Source organism: Heterocephalus glaber, unplaced genomic scaffold, assembly GCF_053883595.1.
Source record: "Heterocephalus glaber isolate CG9 unplaced genomic scaffold, H.glaber_assembly_v1.0 deba00001666, whole genome shotgun sequence".
Taxonomy (NCBI): domain Eukaryota; kingdom Metazoa; phylum Chordata; class Mammalia; order Rodentia; family Bathyergidae; genus Heterocephalus; species Heterocephalus glaber.
In genome coordinates, this window is record NW_028258406.1 from 22,290,727 (window position 1) to 22,312,189 (window position 21,463).

General features: G+C 37.4%; 1 protein-coding gene across 5 annotated transcripts in view; it reads left to right on the top strand.

Moving 5' to 3' along the window:
- Wdfy2 (WD repeat and FYVE domain containing 2) overlaps positions 1–21,463 on the top strand; it is a 186,046-nt gene that overhangs the window by 85,659 nt on the left and 78,924 nt on the right. For all 5 annotated transcript variants that reach the window (XR_002394643.2, XM_013072017.3, XM_021257813.2 and 2 more), the window contains one exon: positions 8,299–8,372. Coding sequence is in view for 4 of the 5 variants with exons in the window: in XM_013072017.3 (XP_012927471.1) it covers positions 8,299–8,372 (74 nt within the window). In the remaining variant the exon portion in view is untranslated. The remainder of the gene's footprint in view (positions 1–8,298; positions 8,373–21,463) is intronic.

Consider the following 21,463-nt stretch of genomic DNA (forward strand, 5'->3'; position numbering starts at 1 on the left):
GTTGATATTGGGTTGTTCAGAATTTTTAGGTCTTCTTCGTTCAACTTTGGTAATTCATATGTATCTAGGAATCTGTCCATTTCTTCTATGTTTTCCATCTTATTGGCATATAGGTTCTGGAAGTAGGTATTGATGATCCTCTGTATTTCTGCTGAGTCTGTTGTAATTTGACCCTTTACATTCCTAATTGCATTTATTTGGGCCTTTTCTTTCCTTTTTCTGACAAGGTTGACTAAAGGTTTGTCAATTTTGTTGATTCTTTCAAAGAACCAACTCTTGGCTTCATTGATTTTTTGTATCATTCTCTTAGTCTCCATTGCATTGATTTCTCCTCTGATCTTTATAATTTCCTCCCTTGTATGAGCTTTGGGGTTGTCCTTCTCTTCTTTTTCTAGAAGCTTGAGGTTCAGCATCAGGTTGTTTAATTGGGCTCGTTCTGTTTTCCTAATATGCGTGTTCACTGCTATGAATTTCTCTCGTAAGACAGCTTTCATTGTGTCCCATAGATTCCGAAATGTTGTATTGTCATTATCATTTAATTGAAGGAACTGTCTGATTTCTTTAATTTCCTCTGTGACCCATTGGTTATTCAGAAGTGTGTTGTTCAATTTCCACGTGTTTATGAAATTTTTTGAGTTTCTTTTGCTGTGGATCTCCAATTTCATCTCACTATGGTCTGATAATGTACAGGGGACAACTTCAGTTCCTTTGCACTTACTTAAACATGTTCTATATGCGAGTATATGGTCTATTTTGGAGAATGACCCATGTGCAGCTGAGAAGAATGTGTATTCTGATTTTGTGGGGTGGAAGACTCTGTAAACATCTTTTAAGTTCATTTGTTCAAGAGTTTGATTGAGTTCTAGTATTTCATTACTTATTTTTAGTCTAGTTGATCTATCTATTTGTGACAGTGGGGTGTTGAGGTCCCCCACTACAATTGTGTTAGTGCATATATGGCTTTTCATGTCCGTTAGTATTTGTTTTACATAGTTGGGTGCACTAGTGTTTGGTGCATAGATATTTATGATTGTCATCTCTTCCTCTTGGATTCTTCCCTTTACAAGGATGTAGTGTCCTTCTTCATCTCTCTTCATCAGTGTTGGTTTGAAATCTACTTGATCTGCCAAGAGGATAGCTACTCCTGCTTTTTTTGGGGTTCCCATCGCATGCAGTATTGTTTTCCACCCTTTAAGTTTCAGTCTATGAGTTTCCTTTTGAATTAAGTGTGTTTCTTGTATGCAGCATATTGTTGGATTTTGCTTCTTGACCCATTCTGCCAGTCTATTTCTTTTGATTGGTGAATTGAGACCATTAATGTTGATGGTTATAACTGAAACATATTGACTTGTCATTGCCATGACTTTTTCTTTTTGTTGGGTTCTCCCCCTTTACATTTAATTTCTTGTCATGCCAGATGGGTTCATTCTGCTTTGCTTCCTGGGGTTGTGATCCTCAATGTCTGTTCCTAGGCTATTGTGTAAAATTCTTTGGAGTGCTGGTTTGGTATTCACGAAGTTCCTAAGGTGCTCTTTGTCATGAAAATATCTTATTTCTCCATCCATTTTGAAAGATAGTTTTGCAGGGTACATCAATCTGGTTTGGAGGCTGTTTTCTTTTAGGGCTTGGAATATGTCACTCCAAGCTCTTCTTGCCTTGATGGTTTGTGTTGAGAAGTCTGCTGCGATTCTGATGGGCTTTCCTTTGTATGTGATTTGTTTCTTTTCTCTGACTGCTTGGAGAACTTTGTTCTTCTGTTGTGTTTCTGGAATCTTAACAATTACATGCCTATGTGTAGAGTTTTTTTGATCAAGGCTATTTGGAGTCCTATATGGCTCACTTATCTGTATGTCAAGCTCTTTTCCCCTGCTTGGGAAGTTTTCTGCCATTATTTTTGTGAAGAGATTTTTTATGTCATCTGCACTCTCTCCTGTTTCTTCATTGAGCCCAATCAGTCTTATGTTATTCTTTTTTGCATCGTCTAGCAGCTGCTGGATTGATTTCTCATGTTGCCTTATAATTTTGAAGCAATTTTTCTTTTCCTGGTCACTAATTGCAATCTTATCTTCTATATCTGAATTTCTGTCCTCACATTCTGCTTTGTAGACTTTCAATGGAGTTTTTCATATCCTGGAAATCTATTTTCATCTGTTTTATGGATTCCATTTGTTTCTTACGTTGGGATTCCATCATGTTCCTGAGCTCCTCTCTAGATTTATTAATCATGTCTTGCACTAGGGGCACAATTTCTCCTGTTATCTGAGAAATTATTTCTGATTTCATTTTTTCCAGATCCCCTTTTGTTTCCAGTTCAGTGGGTCCAGGTGGTTGAGTATCAGAGTGTTCCATCTCATTTCCCTTTGGGGTTGGTGTAGGTGATCTGGAAATCTGGTTTTGAGACTTATTTACGTGTTTTCTCATTTCGACTGGGGCAGGGGCCTGTTAGCGCCTGCATGGATTACCTCCTCTGAGCTGGGTGAGGTGGGCCAGGGGCCGCAAGCAGTGGTAGAGATGGTGACCCCGGAGCCCTTTCCTGTGGGCTGGGAGCAGCAGGAGGGATGGTGGCCAGGAAGCCCCTTCCTCTGGACCAGGAGCAATGGGATGGTGGCTCAGACGCCCCTCCCTGTGGGCCGGGAGCGGTGGGAGGGATGGTCGCCTGAAAGCCCCTCCCTCTGGGCCAGGAACAACGGGACAGAAGGTGACCCAAAAGCCCTTTCCTCTGGGCTGGGAGCAGCGGGAGGGATGGTGACTGGGAAGCCCTGTCCTCTGGACCAGGAGCAGTGGGACGGTGGCTCAGAAGCCCCTACCTCTGGGCCGGGAACAGCGGGACTCAGTACCTTGGTCTGGTGGTTTGGTGTCCTCTTCGTCTTTGTAGTGTGGAACCAGGTGGCTGCCTGTCCGCAGCGGGGTGATTCGGTGTCTTATGCTCGACTCAGGACCTTGGTAGGGCGTGCAGGGTTCCTCTTCTTGTCCAGCCTCTCCTGAGTTTATTGGAGTTTTGGGGAAAGTTTATGTGGATGAATTAGTGGTAGAAAGATATTTAAAATAATGAACTTGGCAGTTCAGTTTTTATCAGATAGTGATTGTTTTGGTGACTTACAGACATCTGTAACTTAGAATGTTTCCTGATAGACTGGGAGATAATGTTTATAATTGGAAAATGCTCATCTCATTTAGTTCATACTTTATTTCAAATAGCCCTTTGGTTCCTGGTTGGGAAGTGTATCATTCCTATGGTTGATTTCTTTTTCACAGATTGTATTATGGAACTTGGTGTAAAAATAATGTGTATGTGCAAAAACAATTTATTATTTTTACTATTTGTTTTTAAAAATAGTGAGATAATATGGTTGATTCTGTATTTACTAAGAAAAGGTTCCCAAGAAACTTTTGATTTGTAATGGAAATGAAGGAAAATATAGATTATCCAAACTAACGATATCAGATATTAACTAATATAAGTATAGCATTTATTTAGTATATTCTTATTTTATTTTCATCTGACAGCATTTTAAAATTTATTGTAGCCAGATTACATTATTGCATCTTAAAACTTGCCTAGAGGAATATGTGACCATTTCTAATTCGTTGTAGCTTTCCTCATGTCACTCAGACTAGACTCAAAGAAAACAGAATGAAACATTTTAGTAATGTTTGCAATGTTTAGTAATGTTTAAAATATTTTATTTAAATAAAAAATGTTTCTCAATGTTAGGCAATAGAAGTCCTTAATTATAGGTTTGCTTACTGAAATAAAACATGGATTGAGCACTGCAAATCTAATAAATATTATCCTAAGACAAATCAGTATGAATGAAATAGTGTCTGTGAATCAAATCTGGCTCCTTATGATGGGATCCTGACATTTAACTTTACCAAGATACCTTTAACAGCTGTACCATTGTTTATTTACTTTTTAACTTTCAGCCAGAGCATTTTTCAAGGAAGATTAGTGTCTCCTGCTAAATTATGCCCTTAGCATTTTAGAGCAGTCAATGTGATTGAAATCCAGAGCTTAATCTTCAGTGAAACGTGTGTTTATTTGAGCAAAGTTCAGCTGGTCAGCAAAGGACAGAAAATAAATTAGCCATAAATGAAAGAATTATAGGTGAAAATAGTAGAAATTAGAAAATCTTCTCTCAAGCAGAAATTTTTTGAGAATGCTCCCTCTCAACCATTTTCTTTTTTTTTTTTGGTACCGGGGATCAAAGTCAGGACCTTGCACTTGCCAGGCAGGCAGCAGAACCACTGAGCTAAATCCCCAGCCCACAACCATATATTTTTTATTTTATTTTTATTTTTTTGGTACCAGGGATCCAACTTGGGTCCTTGTGCTTACAGGGCAGGTGGTGGCACCACTGAGGTAAATCCCCGGCCCCATATTTTTTTTTAAAGCAAAGGCCATGGTCTTTTTTTATTTATTTACCAATTGTAGTATAACCAAATTAGAACTGTAGGTAGCCACTTTTTATCTAATCTATTTAGTTATCTTGTTGAGTTTGCTCTTACTATCTTGAGTCTCCTTTGTCTGGGACTCAGATCGCTTCAGCTTTTTCTCTTTCAATTATATGTTTATTAATAGAATCACCCCAATTGGGGCTTTTTGTTTTAGTTTTCCCCGAACTTAAAGCTGAATATCTGCCTTAAATTACAAAGACTTCATTTTTAAAAACACTCAAATGTTATGAAAATGTTTAAAGATAAGACTATGGTAGCACATAAAAGTCAAAAGTCCTGATATTAATGTTAGAGAACAAGAGGTCCTGTTCCCCAAATACCTGCAGGCATTTTTTTTTATTTAGTTGTACCTTTCCTTATCTTGCTCCCTAACATTTTGTCAGTACACTTCTTTGACTTTCATCTGACCAAGACAAGAAAACTAGATGGCAAATTTAGAAACTGTGGTCATCCCCCTCAAATACAAAAACAATAATAAGAAATTGAAATACAACATCAACAGTATTACTGGCCAGGCCTTGAATTTCAGTTATTTGGTTAGTATAGGCCTGAACAGTCTCAGGCCATCTCCATATGGCATGATACATACTTGGGAAACTTGGCAAATGGGTCATGCCACAAAGCTTACTTGTGTGGTTATTCTGTCTCACTAGGACACAGTTAAAAATGTGTGTGTGTGTGTGTGTGTGTGTCTGTCTGTCTGTCTGTGTCTAGCTTTAACTGGAGCTCAGGATTGCAGTTTGGCTCCAGGAAGTCAGTAGAGGGCCATTGTACTGTAGTTGTATAGTTTTAGTCAGTTACTTCACTTTGAAGAAAGCAATGTTAAGGTAGGGGGACAGAATAGCTACCCACCAGTTTATGACTAACCTGTACATGTAGCCACACGAGAGACCAAATATTTCTTTGATGCTTTATGAATTAATAGTTTTATAGCACTTAAAGCAGATATTTTTTGGTGAAGCATCCCATTTTTGCAATCTAATAACAGTGTTATGCCTAAATCATATTGCTGTATGTGTATCCCCCTCTCCCCACTGCCCAAGGTTCCTTTTCTCATTCTACAATTATTATCTCTACCGGAGACTCACTGTAGTTCCCTAGATAGTTTCATTCCTTTGATATTGCTGCTGCATGGCTAGGAGCCTGTTATGTCTGGACCATAGAGCCAGTCTTTTTTTTTGTTTGGTACCAGGGATCGAACTCAAGACCTTGTGCTTGCGAGGCAGGTGGCAGAATCACTGAGCAAAATCCCTAGCCAGAGCTAGTCTTTTAGAAGTGGCTTTTTTGTTAATTTTTGGAAAGTTGAAGTTAGAAAGATCTATCTCTAACCTCCAAAGAAAAGATCTACTATAGCAACAAATCTGGGCATCTAAATTCTTTTGAATATACTCATGCATTCTTGGCCCTGTCAGGGCCTATGGGGGAATGTCACAGGTAGGCAGTGGTTTGAGGAGGATCATAGGGTTTACCCATCAAAAACGGGAGGGAAGCTGAGATTGATTGATTACTGTTTTCTGTTTTCCCATGATATGTCTCCAGGATAGCTATACCTTTGGCGGCACCTGAGGGTTTATGCTGTCTATCTCTGGTACACCCTTGTCTGAGGCATCTTGGGTTCAGGAATACGGGTTATAGAACAAGTTTCATTAAAATTTCTTTTAGGTTCTTTTGGAAAGGAAAAGTCTTTAGCTTTTGAATTCTGGAACATTTTCTTAATATACATAAAGTGATTTGAACCAAAGAGGTGAACTTGAGTTGTACAATTCCTGTATGTAGTTGATGTCACATCTATAAACTTCTTGATGACAATGATAATACCTTGCATACCTTTGTATCACATGCCTAGAACATAGTAAGCATCCTACATTTTTGTTGAGTAGTAAGAAATACAATAAATGAGGGAAGAACAGCAATAAAGAAGTAATGATGTAGACATAAGGGCAGCTTATTTAGGGTTGTAAAAAAAAGTCTTCTAAATCGTGTTCTAAGATCAGTGGGTTTTCCAACTATAGCATAGCTGTACATGAACTCTAGATGAATTCACAAAGAAAATACTTTTAGATGGTGAGGTGAGCAGATAAATAATAAGATCATTTTTGGTTGATATGTAGGTCCTTGGGCTGTAATTAACTTGTTCATATGCTCATGCTTAAATATTAAGGTATTATTGGATATTTAAAATTAACAGGAACAGCAAAATAATATTAAAAGGAATAATCTTTTCACTCAGACATAAGCACTGTGCATAGTTTTCTGTGAATATTTCTATGGGAGAATATATTTTATATAGCTGTATTCACAGTGTATTTTTTCCTGATTTTTTTCAGCTAACATGATAGTTTTCATGTAATAATTAGATTTTAATTCTGTAGACATATGGGATTATGAGAGCTGGCATCTTAGAATTTATAGAAATTTTGCCAAATAGTTTATAAAGCCAAGGGAAAGTAAGACTGAATTTCTTATGACAGCTTATTAGATATTATTTGATTGCTTTTTTCATCAGTGTACTTCTAGGAATATAGTTTTATTTTCTGGCTAAACAGAAAAAAGATATTCTGCTGTACTGATGAAAGTTTGGGGGAGGATACTTTTTTATATGTTTTTATTTTGAAAATATGTCATTGTGAAATTAGAAGTAAACTATTCAGTTAGGAAAATCTTTGTTGTTGATTTGTTCAGGGCCCTTTTATAGAGAACAAAAAAATGTTTCAAGTGATATGTTTATGAAGGGACTGTACCAATTCAGCTTGAAGTTCTTTTATAAAAGTAATCAGAGTTGGATATGTGAATATGAGACTGTGTGTTTGAATTGTCTTTGAACCTTCTCCAACTTTTTTTCCCCTGTGTGACCTTAGGTTAGACATCTAATCATAACCTAAAAAGTAGAAATAACTATTTTGATGCTGATTATGATTATCATGATGAATAAGCCCATGATTTATAGGGCTACTGTGAGTATGGTGGAAAGAGACATTTATTTAAAAAACTGTATTGGGCTTTTTAGACCAGTTTTTCAATATGAGCTCCCATTCCAAGAAGCAAGCATAGAGAAAACAGGCATCTGGAAGCAGACTGTTTTGTAAGTGCTCGTTAATCACAGGTAACTTTCTAGCATAGAACCCAATTTACATAGGCAGTCGTTTTGTGGAACTGGGAGTCCCAACCCAGAACTAGCACACAGACAGACTCACCTGGTCTCTTTGCTGCAATGCCTAGCCCTACCTTGAATTGAGTCTCAGCTTGTGACAAATTTGCAATCATTTTTCATCAGCAGCCTCAGGCATACCTCCTGAATGCTAGGAATAGAAGACTCCTGTTATTTCACTTATCCCTTATCACTTCTGAATCAAATACAGATTTCTTCACCAGTACGTGTGTGTGTATGTGTGTGTGTTGGGGGAGCCAGTGAGGGCGAAAGATAAGACCTTTGTTTTTGTCTCCTTAGTTCAGAATGGCAGGTTATTTCTATTGAAGATGGGGTCTGAGTGGAAAGAGAGAGAGAATGTGGTGGCAAAAGGCTTACACAGCACAACGTATTGTTAGTCAGGTCAAACAAATTTAGACCCAATACTGAAAGCACAAGTGAGACCAAGCAAGCCCCTTGGAACTTGCTCAGTTTGAGAATGTCTTGTTTCTTGTATTCATTAAAAGGATAATTTAAAAAACTAGAGATTGGTTGTAAAATGACTTTTTATTTTTTGGTGAGTGGGAATTAAATGAAGTATTTCAGAAAATAGTGGGGGAAAAAGTAGCCACACACTTTTAGCTAGTTAAGCACTCCTGAATTGATGAGAATCGTCGTTTTGTTAATTTCATCAACATGTTCATTTCTTTCAGCTCCATGTTCATGCATGTCTTTTAACCCGGAAACAAGAAGACTGTCCATAGGTCTAGACAATGGTACAATCTCAGTAAGTACACTTAACTAAGATTTCCAGTTGAAATACTTCTCTTCTTCTGAAGTATGTGTATGAATTGTGACAAGATTTACTTATTAGTGTTTTCAAATTAACAGAATTATTTTCTTGTTAAGTACAGTTGAAATGGTAGTGGAGCACATTATGGTGAGAGAAGAGATTTTGCATAAGGAGAGCTGTTGGCAGGCTGCTGACATGCTGACAAGGCTCAGCATGACCTCCCACATACACAGCTCCCAGGCTAGGGGCACTCAGAGGCAAGTGAGGAGAATTGCATGAATCTGCAGTAGTGAGAACCAGCTGAGATCCTGAACTTGCTCTGCTGTGACACTGAACTTTGATCAGATGATTAATCCTAGTGTAAGTTTCCGTATGCAAGTGAGGAACACAAGGGAAATGTTCTCTATTCCATCTGCATGTCTGATCTTGCCTTTGATATTGTTTTCCTTCTGCTTCTTGTTGTCTTGTCAACTCCCTCTAGCATGTGGATAGAATTTTGTAACTTCACATGAATTTGTAAAGAAAGCACAGGACCTAGATTTTAGTCTTTAGGATAGATAGGGTGGGCTATTTGGTCGATCCAGATGAATATTAGACCTTTTGATTATAGACTTTGCGGGAAATGAAGTGATTAGAGATTGGAATTTCAAATTTTATCTACCTTCTTTTTTTTTTTTTTTTTTTTTTGGTACTGAGGATTGAGCTCTGGACCTTGAGCTTGCGAGGCAGTGGAACATCTGAGCTAAATCCTTGGCCCTTATCTACCTTCTTTATCTTCTCATATATTGAGTTTCAACTAGTATATTAACTAGCAACATGTGTGATTTGGTAAATTCTTCATTTGGTGAATTAACCAGTGTTGCTTTTGGTCCTGGGCAAGAGAGGCTGTGCTTTGGGACCTGTGCCCTAGAAGGCCATATTCTGAAAAACTGGGTATAGTGCTACACACTTGTGATCCCAGATCCTCAGGTGGCTGAGGCTGGAAGATTGTGACCTCTAGGCCAACCTAGGCAAGATAGTGAGACCCAGTCTCAAAAATTTAAAAATTAAGAAAATAAAATAAGGCCATCCTCTGGCCATACTTGCCCACAGGATAAGAAGCCTAACCCTTCATTTCCCAGCTCTATCCTCTGAACTAAGAATGGAATTTTCTGCCCCCAAACAGCTCAGAGCTTCCAGGGTCTGCATGGTTCTTTGCCCTGGGTTGGTCGTTAGGAGGATAAAACCACTGAATGTACCATTAGCCCTGCAGAGTAACTAAAGGTGAGCAGTTTGAGCAGGTGGAACAGTGGTGACAAACCTATGACACACATGTTGTTTTTCTTTAAGACAAAATATGTTAATGTGTCAGCTGTTTTTTCTAAACTAAAATCTTAGTATTCAGGTTTAATTGCAGTGTTGGCACTTTATGATAAATAAGTGAATTTTGAGTTGCAGTTTGGGCACTCACCTCTAAAAGCTTCACCATCACTGGGGTGGGGTGTCCATGGACATGGAGATTTTGGCAGAATTGGTTAATGGGAAGAGGCCTCCCTGCCACCACAATATGGTGTGGAACTTTAAGGAATCCAAGAACGTGTTCTTCCAGATAGTTGAAGGTGTATTTGTCAATATTAGACTATAAGACCATATTTTATTTCATAGTTTAACTTGACTTGTAACTTCTAAATACTTAGACATGAAGAATATGTCCTCCTTTGTAGTTTTATCCCAGCCCCTATAAATGTTAGAGATAGGCCTGAAATTTTCTGATCTTCAGTGAAGACATTTGTGTTATTGTCCTTGTGGAAATGTTAGCAATACTGTTAAATATAAATCAGCCTATTAACAGGTACTATATTCTGTAATGTCTAGTGTATTTGGTAGGTCTATAAACTGTTCTTTGGGAGAATAGAAGTTTATGATACTGATCTTTGTCAATTTTAAGAAGAGCTATTTTTAAAAGGAGGGGTGTGTATAGGATAATTTATTTATTTTTTTAAGGATAATTGATTTCTAAAAAATAAAGAGAAACCAGCTGTGGTGGTGCACAACTGTAATCCCCAAACTCTGGAAGGCTGAGGCAGGAGGATTGCGAGTTAGAGCCCCACCTTGGCAGTTTAGCAATTTAGTGAGGCTGTCTTAGAATAAAAAAGGGCTGAGGATATAGATCAGTGCATGGAGTCTGGGTTCAAAGAAAAAGATAAAGGGCAATAATTGATTTGTTGAATGAACTGAAGTGTTCATTACAAAAAAAAAATCTGAAAAGAGCTGCCATCCAAATATTGCCATCTAAATATCAGCAACTCATAGAATCACGTAGAACATTTACTGTCCTTGAAAATACTTACATTATATTACATGTGGTTCTTTGAGTTTTTGAAATCAATATGGGTGGTTAATAGGTGCTGATAAATTTAACTTTGAAGGCAAGAAAGGTAAGTAAAATAAGTTATGGGGAGTTCTAGCTATTTGTATACAAGAGGAAAAACCTTTTATCTTAGCCATTATTCCTATTAGCAAATCAAACTGCAATGAATTGGAGCATCAGTCAGGTTTGAGGACCCTGGATAATATTAAATGCTTTCCTTAAAAATGCCTAATTTGTGTCGTTGAGGAAAATAATTGTAAATCCTACGTATTCTCATTTGAAGACTTATAACGAGCTCTAAGTTAGGGAAAGATGCTTTGAGAGAACAGCATATTTAAGGTTCAGGGTTCTCATTGATCACTATAGTAAAAGATCCTTGGCTGAAAATACTTAGTTGCATAATAGTGTACTTTCTAGACATGAGAAATCCTATTTCAGAGACTGTACATTCTGTTTCTTGAATATAGCAGGCTTTAAGAAAAAATCCTGGTTAAATATTTTTAAACAAAGGGTGAAATCATAAAGTAAGTCCTTATTCCACTTTATTTTACTGAATAAAAAACACATTGTGAAGCACTTAAAAGACATTTCAACTTATGGTACTGAGTAATCTACTAGTGTAGCAATAATAAATACAGACTATTTAAAAATTTTGGCCACAAAGGAAAGGAGAGAGAGTTGAGCTCTAGAACAAGAGTGGACAGGCGGCAAGCAACAAGAGAGGAGGAATAATTTGTAGAATTTACCTGTGGAAAGAATGGGGATCCTATTGGGTAGAAGAGAAAGAAAGACAAAACATCTTTCAGATTGTGATAACAAGAAAGGAAGTCACAAATGAGATCACCTCCTGAGAGAAGCTAAATGTGGTAACTGTTGAGGGTCTGTAGAGCACTTGCCTAGCATGCATGAGGCCCTGGGTTCAATCTCCAGTACTGCAAAGAATAATAATATAAAAAGATGGGAAGAGTTTACGTCACACGCATACCTTTTGCTATATATGATTATAGCCCAGAAACCCCTTCTGCCAACTTGGTCTTAAAGTCCCAATTGTCTTTTAAGACCTTGCTCAAATGTCTTTGTTTTATTTTTGAAAGATGGTTTTTGAACCCTACCAACTGAAATTAGTCACATAGAATACCCAGCAGGTTAGCTGTATTGTATTGCTTATTTAACTTTTGCTTTGTAAAATATTGGAAAGCCTGTCTCTTCTCTTAAGGTGTTGAGTATTAAGGACTTGGCTAGTCTTCTTATTCATCTTTTTTCCAGCATATCTTAGTTTGATTTCTTATACAAACTAGGGACTCATAATTTATTAAATAAGTTTTATTGGCTAAAGTACAAATACTATTTATTATAGTTAGTTGTAGCAAGCACTTAAATTCTGAGATAGTTTTTTATAATTCTATTACTATTGAGAATGCTTTGCAAAAGAATTACCTTCTATAGGGAAAAATCTTAAACCAATAGTTTAGTATGTCTTGAATTTTCAGAAATATCTTCTGTTATAATATTAAAAGAAGATAGATTGTGCTGTTACGTTCAGGTAGGACTTAAAAAGTTTCATGTATTCTATCCAGCCAACAGATATCTATCTATCAACTGTATGCAAAAGGTTATTGCCAGTTCTAATATAGTGTGGCTTCTGAGTTCATAATACAGTCTAGGAGACCATGAAGTATGAAATAAGTAACACAGAATGACTGTGAAAGTAGCAATGTACTAATAGTAAGTGTGATATTGGCAAAGCAGTGAACTCAAACAGAGGGGATGATAGTCTGGGACAGCTCTGTGGAGACTAGACGTGGGTTGGGTTTAGAAAATGGGCCAGGATTTGATAGCTAAAGATAGGAAGGTAAGGTATTTCGGGCAAAATTCCAGCCATGGGAGAAAAACATGGAGGTAAGAAAGGGCAAGAAATGTTTGGAGAGAAACCAACCCGTGTGGAAAGAGAGTTGGTGTAACTTTGTGAAATCCTTGACTCAATATGAATGGCTAACATTGTGCAAAGGAACTGGATTCCTACCATGGAAGACTCCCTCCACCCTACCCCAAGACTTTCTACTGTACTTAAAGGGGATAAGTGACCAGTGAGAAAATGTCAACATAGAAATAAAGTTTCCATTAGACTAATTTTCACCAGTCTGACTAAATAATGGCTGTAAGATAGTCATAGAGATAAATATATGCTCATTGTGAATATGTATTTTCTTCCTCTTTAAAACTGTTGAGCCAAAATTTTTATTAATATATTGCCAAGATACATTCGCAATCGTTGAAGAGCTTTTGAACAAGTCCTCAAAATGATAAAATCTCTGTTCTCTGAAGGTTGCTCTCATATATGTACAGTAGTATGGGAAGTCTGGGGTAAGAAGAAAGGATACACACACATACACACACACACATATATCAGTATTCACAATGCTGATTGTTATAAAAAATGCCATTGATCATGTATGGATTTGTTATTTTGGTAGTTCTTATGATTTTTATACTCATATAAAATATATTACTGTTAACTCACATAGGTTATCCAAGAGAATCAAAAAGGAATGAAATTAAATGTTTATTGAACATCTATCGCATGTCAGGCATTCTGCTTTACCTACGTTGCCTCATTTTAATTGTACAATAATCCCATGACGTAGATGGTACATGTCTAAGGTAAGGAAACTAAGACTTACAGGTATTATTTACCTTCTCTGGCTTACTTAGCTAAGAAGCAGCCAGCTGAGATGGGACTGTGTGCCTTAAAGCTTAGGCATGCTCCTCAGTTTGTGGATCTGTCTTCTTAGACTCTGAACTGACTGAGGACAGAGATCATGTCGGCTTCAGCTTCGTACCCTAACAGAGTTTCTGGACCACCACACATACTTTGTGACTTGTGAGCTGAAGAAAGGAGAGAAAGCATTTCAACTTATCTTGTCAGGGTGTTAAAAACAGCCTGTTGAAGCTGGGTGTGGTGGTACATGTCTCTGTTCCCAGCACTCTGGGAGGCTGAAGCAGGAGAATTACAAGTTCAAGTTCAGTGTGGACAGCTTAGTGATTTAGTGAGACCTGGCCTCAGATTTTTTAAAACATTAATTAATTAAAAAGGTCTGGGCTGGAGATTTAGCTCAGTGGTGCTTTGCCTGCCTCACAAGCGCAAGGTCCTGAGTTTGAACCTCAGTACTGCATAAATAAATAAATAAATAAATAATTCTGAGGATGTAGCTCAGTGCTAATGCCCTAGGTTCAATCTCCAGTACCCACCCCCCCACACACACACAGACATACACAACATACACACAAAGTTGGGTACCATACCATCAGGGTTAATATGCTCTCAGTATTTGACAGTCTGAGAAGGCTCTCATGTTTGAATGAATACCGATAGTTTGGGCATACAGAATTGATCACCTATACTCTGCTTCTTGAAATTCATACTCAGGGATACATAAAGCAATCACATAGGAAAGTAACATAGGCCTTTGTTCAGTGGTGGAATACTTGCCTAGCATGTACAAGGCCCTGGGTTTGATTCCTAGCCCCTCAAGGAAGAAAGGAGAAAGGGAGGAAGGAAGGAACCTAACTAGAAATATAATGTGGCTGGACATGGTAGAACATGCCTGTAATCCCAGTACTGAGGGAGGCTGAGGCAGAAGGATCACAAGTTCAAGTCTCACCTAGATAACTTAGACCCAATCTCAAAAAAGGGGGTAAGGGGACTGGAGATGTATGTAGCTCTGTTGTAGAGTGCCCTTGGGTTCAGTCTCCAATTCTACCAAAAAAAAAAAAATAGATTTACTTCTTGAAACCTTCTAGGACACTTAACATGCACATTATTGCCTCTTTTTCTCTTAAGATAGAAATCTGATGAATTTGGGGGATTATTGAAGGAATGAATATGCCTTTTCACATTATTTATTATTATTTAGATATACATAGTTTGCAGATTAAATGAACAACTTAATTTTTTAATTTGTTTCATCAGAGATATTCTTTAGATGACATGGTCTGAAATTGTGTCATGTTATGGAACCCACAATGGTGTCTTTCTGAGCAGAATTCCATAAAACGGAATCTGTATCACAGGTAACAGAAGATACTCAGGTAGAGGCTTTTGCTGTAGCATGCAGAATGCCCCTATTCCTCAAGCTTTGAGGAACAGGACTGTAGTTTCTCTAAGAGACTATATTATTTTTCAAGTTAAAAGGAGAAATTACTTCTTTGAAAACATAATATGTTATTTAGCATCATCTAGAAGGAAATCTAAGCATCTTCAGAGCTATTTTTATTGCCAGGGGCCAAGATTTTTGAATACAGAGTATTTTATTATATTCAGAAGGCCCAAGATATACAAATATTACCATATTTGTAACAATCCTCATATACATTTCCCTCCCTCAGTCACAGTTTTGTATTCAGTAATTTCAGTTACCCTTGATCAACCATGTACTGAAAATACTGAATATAAATTCCAAAAATAAATAATTCATGTTTTATGAATTGTTCTATATTATTATTAGTTGTTAATCCTACACTGTGTCTAATTTCTAAATTAAACTATCATAGGAATGTTTTGTGTATACATATAGGAAAAATCAGTGTATGCAGTGGTACCTTGTTCACAAACTTAATTCATTCCACAATTCTGGGGAAGATGGCCACATTTGTGTTTGTGCAGAGAAGATGGCTGCAGTTTTGTTCCTCACCCAGTGTGGAGTTTGAGAATAGATGTAAAATTTTACCAAATGCTTCTATTTGTGAATCAAATTACTCATGAACAGAAGTGTTCATGAACCAAGGTATTATTGTATAAGGTTCAGTACAGTCTGTGGTTACAGGCATCCAGTGGGGGTCTTAAAAGGTATCCCTTGTAGATAAAGAGGGAATTACCTTATTTCCACGAGAGCAAGATGAGTCATGTCCAGTTGCAGCATATTGCTATCTTATGTATTGGTTTCCTAGGATTGCCATAACAAAGTACGACAAACTAGGTGACTTAAGAAAAGTTTATTTTCTCACAGTGCTGGAGTCTAGCTAGAAGTCAGAAATCAAAATTTGGCAGGGGTATGTCTATTCTGAATCCTGTTAGGGAGACTTCTTCCTAGCTTCTGAAGGTTGCTGGCAATCCGTAGCGTTCCTCAGCTGATAGATGTGACACTCCAGTCCTTGCCTGCATTTTTACATCATTTTCCCCCATGTCTTCACATGGCATTGTCATAAGGACAATGGCCATCGATTTAGGGCTACCCCTAATCCAATATGATCTCAATTTTTATAACTTCAGATTCCCACTTTCCAAATAAAGTCACATTCTAAGATTTCAAAAGGACATGCACTTTGGAGAACACTTTTTAATTTAGTACATCTTGTTATAATGTCTCTGTAACATTATCTGGAAGTGTTTTAATAGTTGGTTAACTGTGAAGTATGATACTTCCAGGAAGGAGTATCCGGAGATATTAAAGAGGATGACTCAAAATTCTCCTAAAAAAGATAAGACTAGAATTGAAAAGGATCTTAATTCTTCTGTGTGTAATGCCATCCTCCTCCTCTAGGTCGAGTGATGTATTGGATAGGCTACACATCCTGATAATGGTAGCAGAACTAGGACTTCTCTGACTCCTGAACAGATTTTTCTACTATTATGCCAGGCTCATTTCTTACAACTAGGGCAGGATAACTGCAAGGAATTGGCTTACATGATCACTAGTGACTTGGGGACTTTCATTGGGAGCTTATGTATCTAGCAATTTTTTTTTTTTGGTACTGAGGCTCAAACTCGGGACCTTGCACTTGTGAGGCATGAGGCAGAACCACTGAGCTAAATCCCTGGCCCCTAGCAATTGTTTTTTAAAACAGGGGGTGTGGGAAGGGAAGAATTTGAACATTTAATTTAGCAAGGTGTTCTGGGTGAGTTATTACCATTGAATTATAAAGAGCCTATGGGGACCAAACATACATGGTTACTTCATGTTCTTCAGTGATGACAAGTAGCTCATGACTAAAGCACTCCAGCTGTACCTGAGTTGAGTGTACAGTCACACTGGAGAGAGAGTATTTCAGGAGTGTGGACATGCCTCCTGGAGAGGAAGTATTTTGAACACCTTCACCTTGATCAACTGAGAAATAGCAGTGTTCTAGTTGACTTCCACTTGTCAATCATCATGGTCCATTCTAAGATTTGTACTTATGGAATAATTGCTGTTACTTTGGAATTTCCTTGCCTTCCAGGATTTCTAGTTTGATAGCATTTATTAATAATATCGTAATCACGAGAGCAATTGAAATGGATTTGAAGAAAGTTTCAAGGAGTCTTGTGTTCAGAGAAATGTGGGCCTAGATGCTGGGGATGTAGCTCATTGGCACTGCGCCTGCCTGGCAAGCTCAAGGTCCTGAGTTTGATCCCTTACTGGAAAAAAAATGTGGGCCTAGAGTCTTCAGAGCCTCTTCCTTTTAAAATGTTACACAGCCTCATTGTTAGATACTCTTAACTTCTGCTTCTCTTATTCTATCATAGTTTCTACCTAAAAGACCACCATTTCTGAATCATCTCATCATTTGAAGTCACTGGACATTCTAAAGTGAGGAGTTTATTTTGTACACTGTTAGGTAGTCATTTTCTTCTGAGCTTGTGCTGATAAATTACAATGAATTTAACATGTGTGTACTTTAGGTATTGGAGCTATACTTAAGAGAAAAATAGTCCTAGCAGACAGACAATCCAGTTGCTTCCTATTTATTTATACAATATAATTCACTGTTTTGTCTTTGTCTAAGAATATTGTGGGGGTTGTGCCTTCAGCATTGGTGTGAATCATAGACTCTTTAGGAACTTCTCAAAGCAACTTGTCTCCCGCAGGGATGTTACTGTATATTGTACCCTTGTCATCTTTTGCTCATTACCTGCATAGTTACTGAAAACTTTTTTCAAGTAGTAGTGAATTCAGATGCCAAGAAAATTCTTTGACCTCAGATTATTTTGGTACTCCGTTACAGTTTTGAATTTTTGAAGATTTTTCTTGATCCAACTGTCATACTGATTCTGTAGCATGAATATCCACCCTGTATTTTAAGTTAGGAGAAATAAGGACATTCTGTGACAAAGAACACCTTAAGAAATTCATAAACACCAAACCAGCACTCCAAAAAAAATTCAAGAATATCCTAGACAGAGAATAGGAATAAGAAAATACCTTTCAGTAATAATTTTCAATGTAAATGGCATCAGTTCTCTAATTATAAGACACAAGTTGGCAAACTGGATAAAAAATCTCAGTGGTTTATTGCATTCAAGAGGCTAAAAATCAAAGGATGGAAAATGATATTCAATGCACTAATATCCAAAAAGCAAACAGGAATAGCAATTTTATTTTAAACCAAGTGGATTTTAAGCTAAAAGTGATCAGAAGAGGCAAAAAAGGTCACTACATTTTAGTTAAAAAAACAATTCAATGGGAAGAGATAACTACTGGATAAAAGATCAGATAAACACCAACAGAGTCATAGTTGGAGACCTTAATACCCCACTTTCACAAATAGGCTAAGCAAAAAAAAAAAAAATTAACATGTCAGAGCTGATCCACAGCTTCAAACAAATGGACTTAATAGCTATCTATAGAGTATTCTATCCTACTGCAACAGAATACACATTCTTCTCTGGAGCACAGGGAACTTTCTCCAAAATATCCACACATTAGTCCATAAAGCCTGCTTAAGTAGATAAGAAAGAATCAAAGCCATACCATATGCACTATCAGATCATAGCACACTTAAACTAGAAATCAATCACAGAAGGAACCACAGAAATTTTACAAACACTGGGACATTAAATAACACACTCCTCAACACTCAGTGGGTCACAAAAGAAATTAAACAATTCCTAGAATGAAATGATAATGCCAGTACAACATATCAGAATCCATGGGACACAATGAAAGCAGTCCTAGGAGAGAAGTTTGTTGCTGTGAATGTTCACATTAGAAAAAGCGAAGGGCCGGGAATGTGGCTCAGTGGCACCATGCCTGCCTGGCAAGCACAAGGTCCTGAGTTCCATCCCCGGTAAAGGAAAGAGAGAGAGAGCGAGCGAGAGAGAAACAGAAACATTGAGTTCAAATAAATAATCTAATGATGCACCTCAATACCCTAGAAAAACAAGAACTGTCCAAAACCTAGTACAAGGAGGGAAATCATAAAGATCAGAACAGAAATTAATGAAACTGAAACTAAAAAAAAAATACAAAATCAATGAATTGAAGAGTGGGTTTGTTGAAAGAACAAACAAAATAGACAAACTTTAGCCAAAGTTACTAAAAGAAGGGAAGCAAAGACCCATATCAATGAAATTGGAAATGATGAAGGTGAAATTACAACAGACACCAGAAGTTCATTAGTGACTACTATGAAAAATTGTGCTCCAACAAATTGGAGAGGACAGATTCCTAGACAGACAAATTACCAAAACTGGACCCAAAAAGGCATAAGTATTCTGAACAGTCCAATAACAGGCAATGAATTTAAGGCAGTAATAACAAAACCTATCAACTAAGAAAAGCCCAGGATCTGATGGATACAGCTGAATTCTGTAAGAACTTCAGGGAAGATAAAACATCAATACTCCTCAAACCCTTTAATCTAATTGAAAGAGAAGGAGTACTTCAAAACTCATTCCTGGAAGCTAACATTACCCTGATTCCAAAACTTATAAGGACCTGACTAAAAAGAAAACTACAGTCCAGTCTTTTTAATGAACATAAATGCAAGTGTCCTCAACAAGATACTGGCAAAGAGAATGCAACAATTCATCAAAAGATCACATAATCATCATCAAGTAACCTTCATCCCAGGGATGCAAGGATGGTTCAGCATACACAAATCAATACATCACATAAATAGAAACATGGACAAAAATTACATGATCATCTATAGATGCAGAAAAAACTTTTGATAACATCCATTCATTTTTTTTTTAAACTGAAGAAAATAGTTATTGAAGGACCTTAGCTCAATGTGATAAAAGCCGTCTGTGATTAACCTACTGCCAACATCATATTAAATGTAGAAAAGCTAGAAGGTTTTCCTTTAAAATCAGGAACAATGGGCCAGGGATTTAGCTCAGTGGTTCTGCTGCTTGTCTGCGCAAGGACCCGAGTTCGATCCCTGGTACCCACCCCCCAAAATAAAATAAAATCAGGAATAAGACAAGGATGCCAACTCTCACCCCTTCCGTTCAATATTATACTCAAAACATCAGCCACAGCAATCAGACAAAGAGTAAAAAATAGAAGGATTATGTAAAGGAAAAGAAGAAGTTAGATTATCATTATTTTCAGATGAAATGATCTTGGGCCGGAGATTTAGCTCAGTGGTTTCGCCACATGCTGCACAAGCGCAAGGACCTGAGTTTAATCCCCGGTACCAAAAAAAAAAAAAGTAAAAAAATAAAGTGCAGTTACTTCTCAGATGAAATGATCCTTTACATAGAGGACCCAAAAAGTTTCATCGAAAGACTTCTAGAATTAATAACCAAATTCACCAATGTGGCAGGACACAAAATCAACATATGAAAACAATCAGTAGCATTCCTCTATACCAGTGATAGCAATACGCCAGTGATAGCAAACCTTTTAGAGACAAATACCCAAACTGCAACCCAAAACGCCCTTGTCTATCACAAATTGCCAACACTGCAATTAAATCTGAATACTGAGGTTTTAGTTTAGAAAAAAAACCTCATACATTTACATCTTTTGTGTTAAAAGAAAAATAACACATGCCATAGGTGCACCACCACTGCTATACACCAATAATGAACTCTCTGAGAATGAAATTAGGAAAACAGTGCCATTCATAATAGTGCCCAAAAAATTAAATACTTAGGAATTAACCTAGCCAATGAAGTGATAGACCTCTACAACAAAAAGTATAGTACTCTGAAAAAGGAGAACAAAGTGAACATCAGAAAATGGAGAGACATCCACTGTTTTTGAATAAGCAGAACCAGTATTGTCAAAATGGCTGTATTTCCTGTAATGGTTGATTGATTATTTCACTTTGAGAAGTTTAGTTAAGAGAAGGTTAGCTAAATGGGCTCGGCAATTCCATGCCCTAGGATGTGGAAGATCCACCCTAGGGCAGCTCATCCCCTGGATAGTATAAAAGGGAAATGAGGAAGGATGCTGCTGCTTCTGTTCTTTGGAGGAGCTCGTGTCTTCACCTTCACCTTGGATGTCATCTCTTGGCTTCTAGTGCAGACTCTTGGGCTTCTGGTGCACTCTTCCAGTGTAGACTCTTCAACCTTCCATCGAAGACCCATTGGCCTCCTGATACAGATTCACACAGCACACTGCAGTGACCTGCAGACCTTTGACTAATCCTTCAGTCACCAGTGTGTAAACAGACCCTCTGCACTCTTTCTCATCTGACTGTGGGTGGGTGGCCATTGTAAGCTAATCTTATAAATTCTTATATATTTATATATCTTGTGTCATATCTGTTTCTCTAGTAAACACTGATACACTTCCAAAACTAATATATAGAGTTAATGCAATCCCAGTCAACATCAAACATCATTCTTTACAGAATCAGAGAAAACAACCAGAAGAGACTTGGAATAGCAATAGCAATCCTGCAGAATAAGAGCAAACAAGGAGGCATCAGAACCCTGGGTTTCAAGTTATATTTCAAAGCTACAGTGATTAAAAAGAGAAGGATCATGGTAATGGCACAAGAACAGACATATCGATCAATGAAA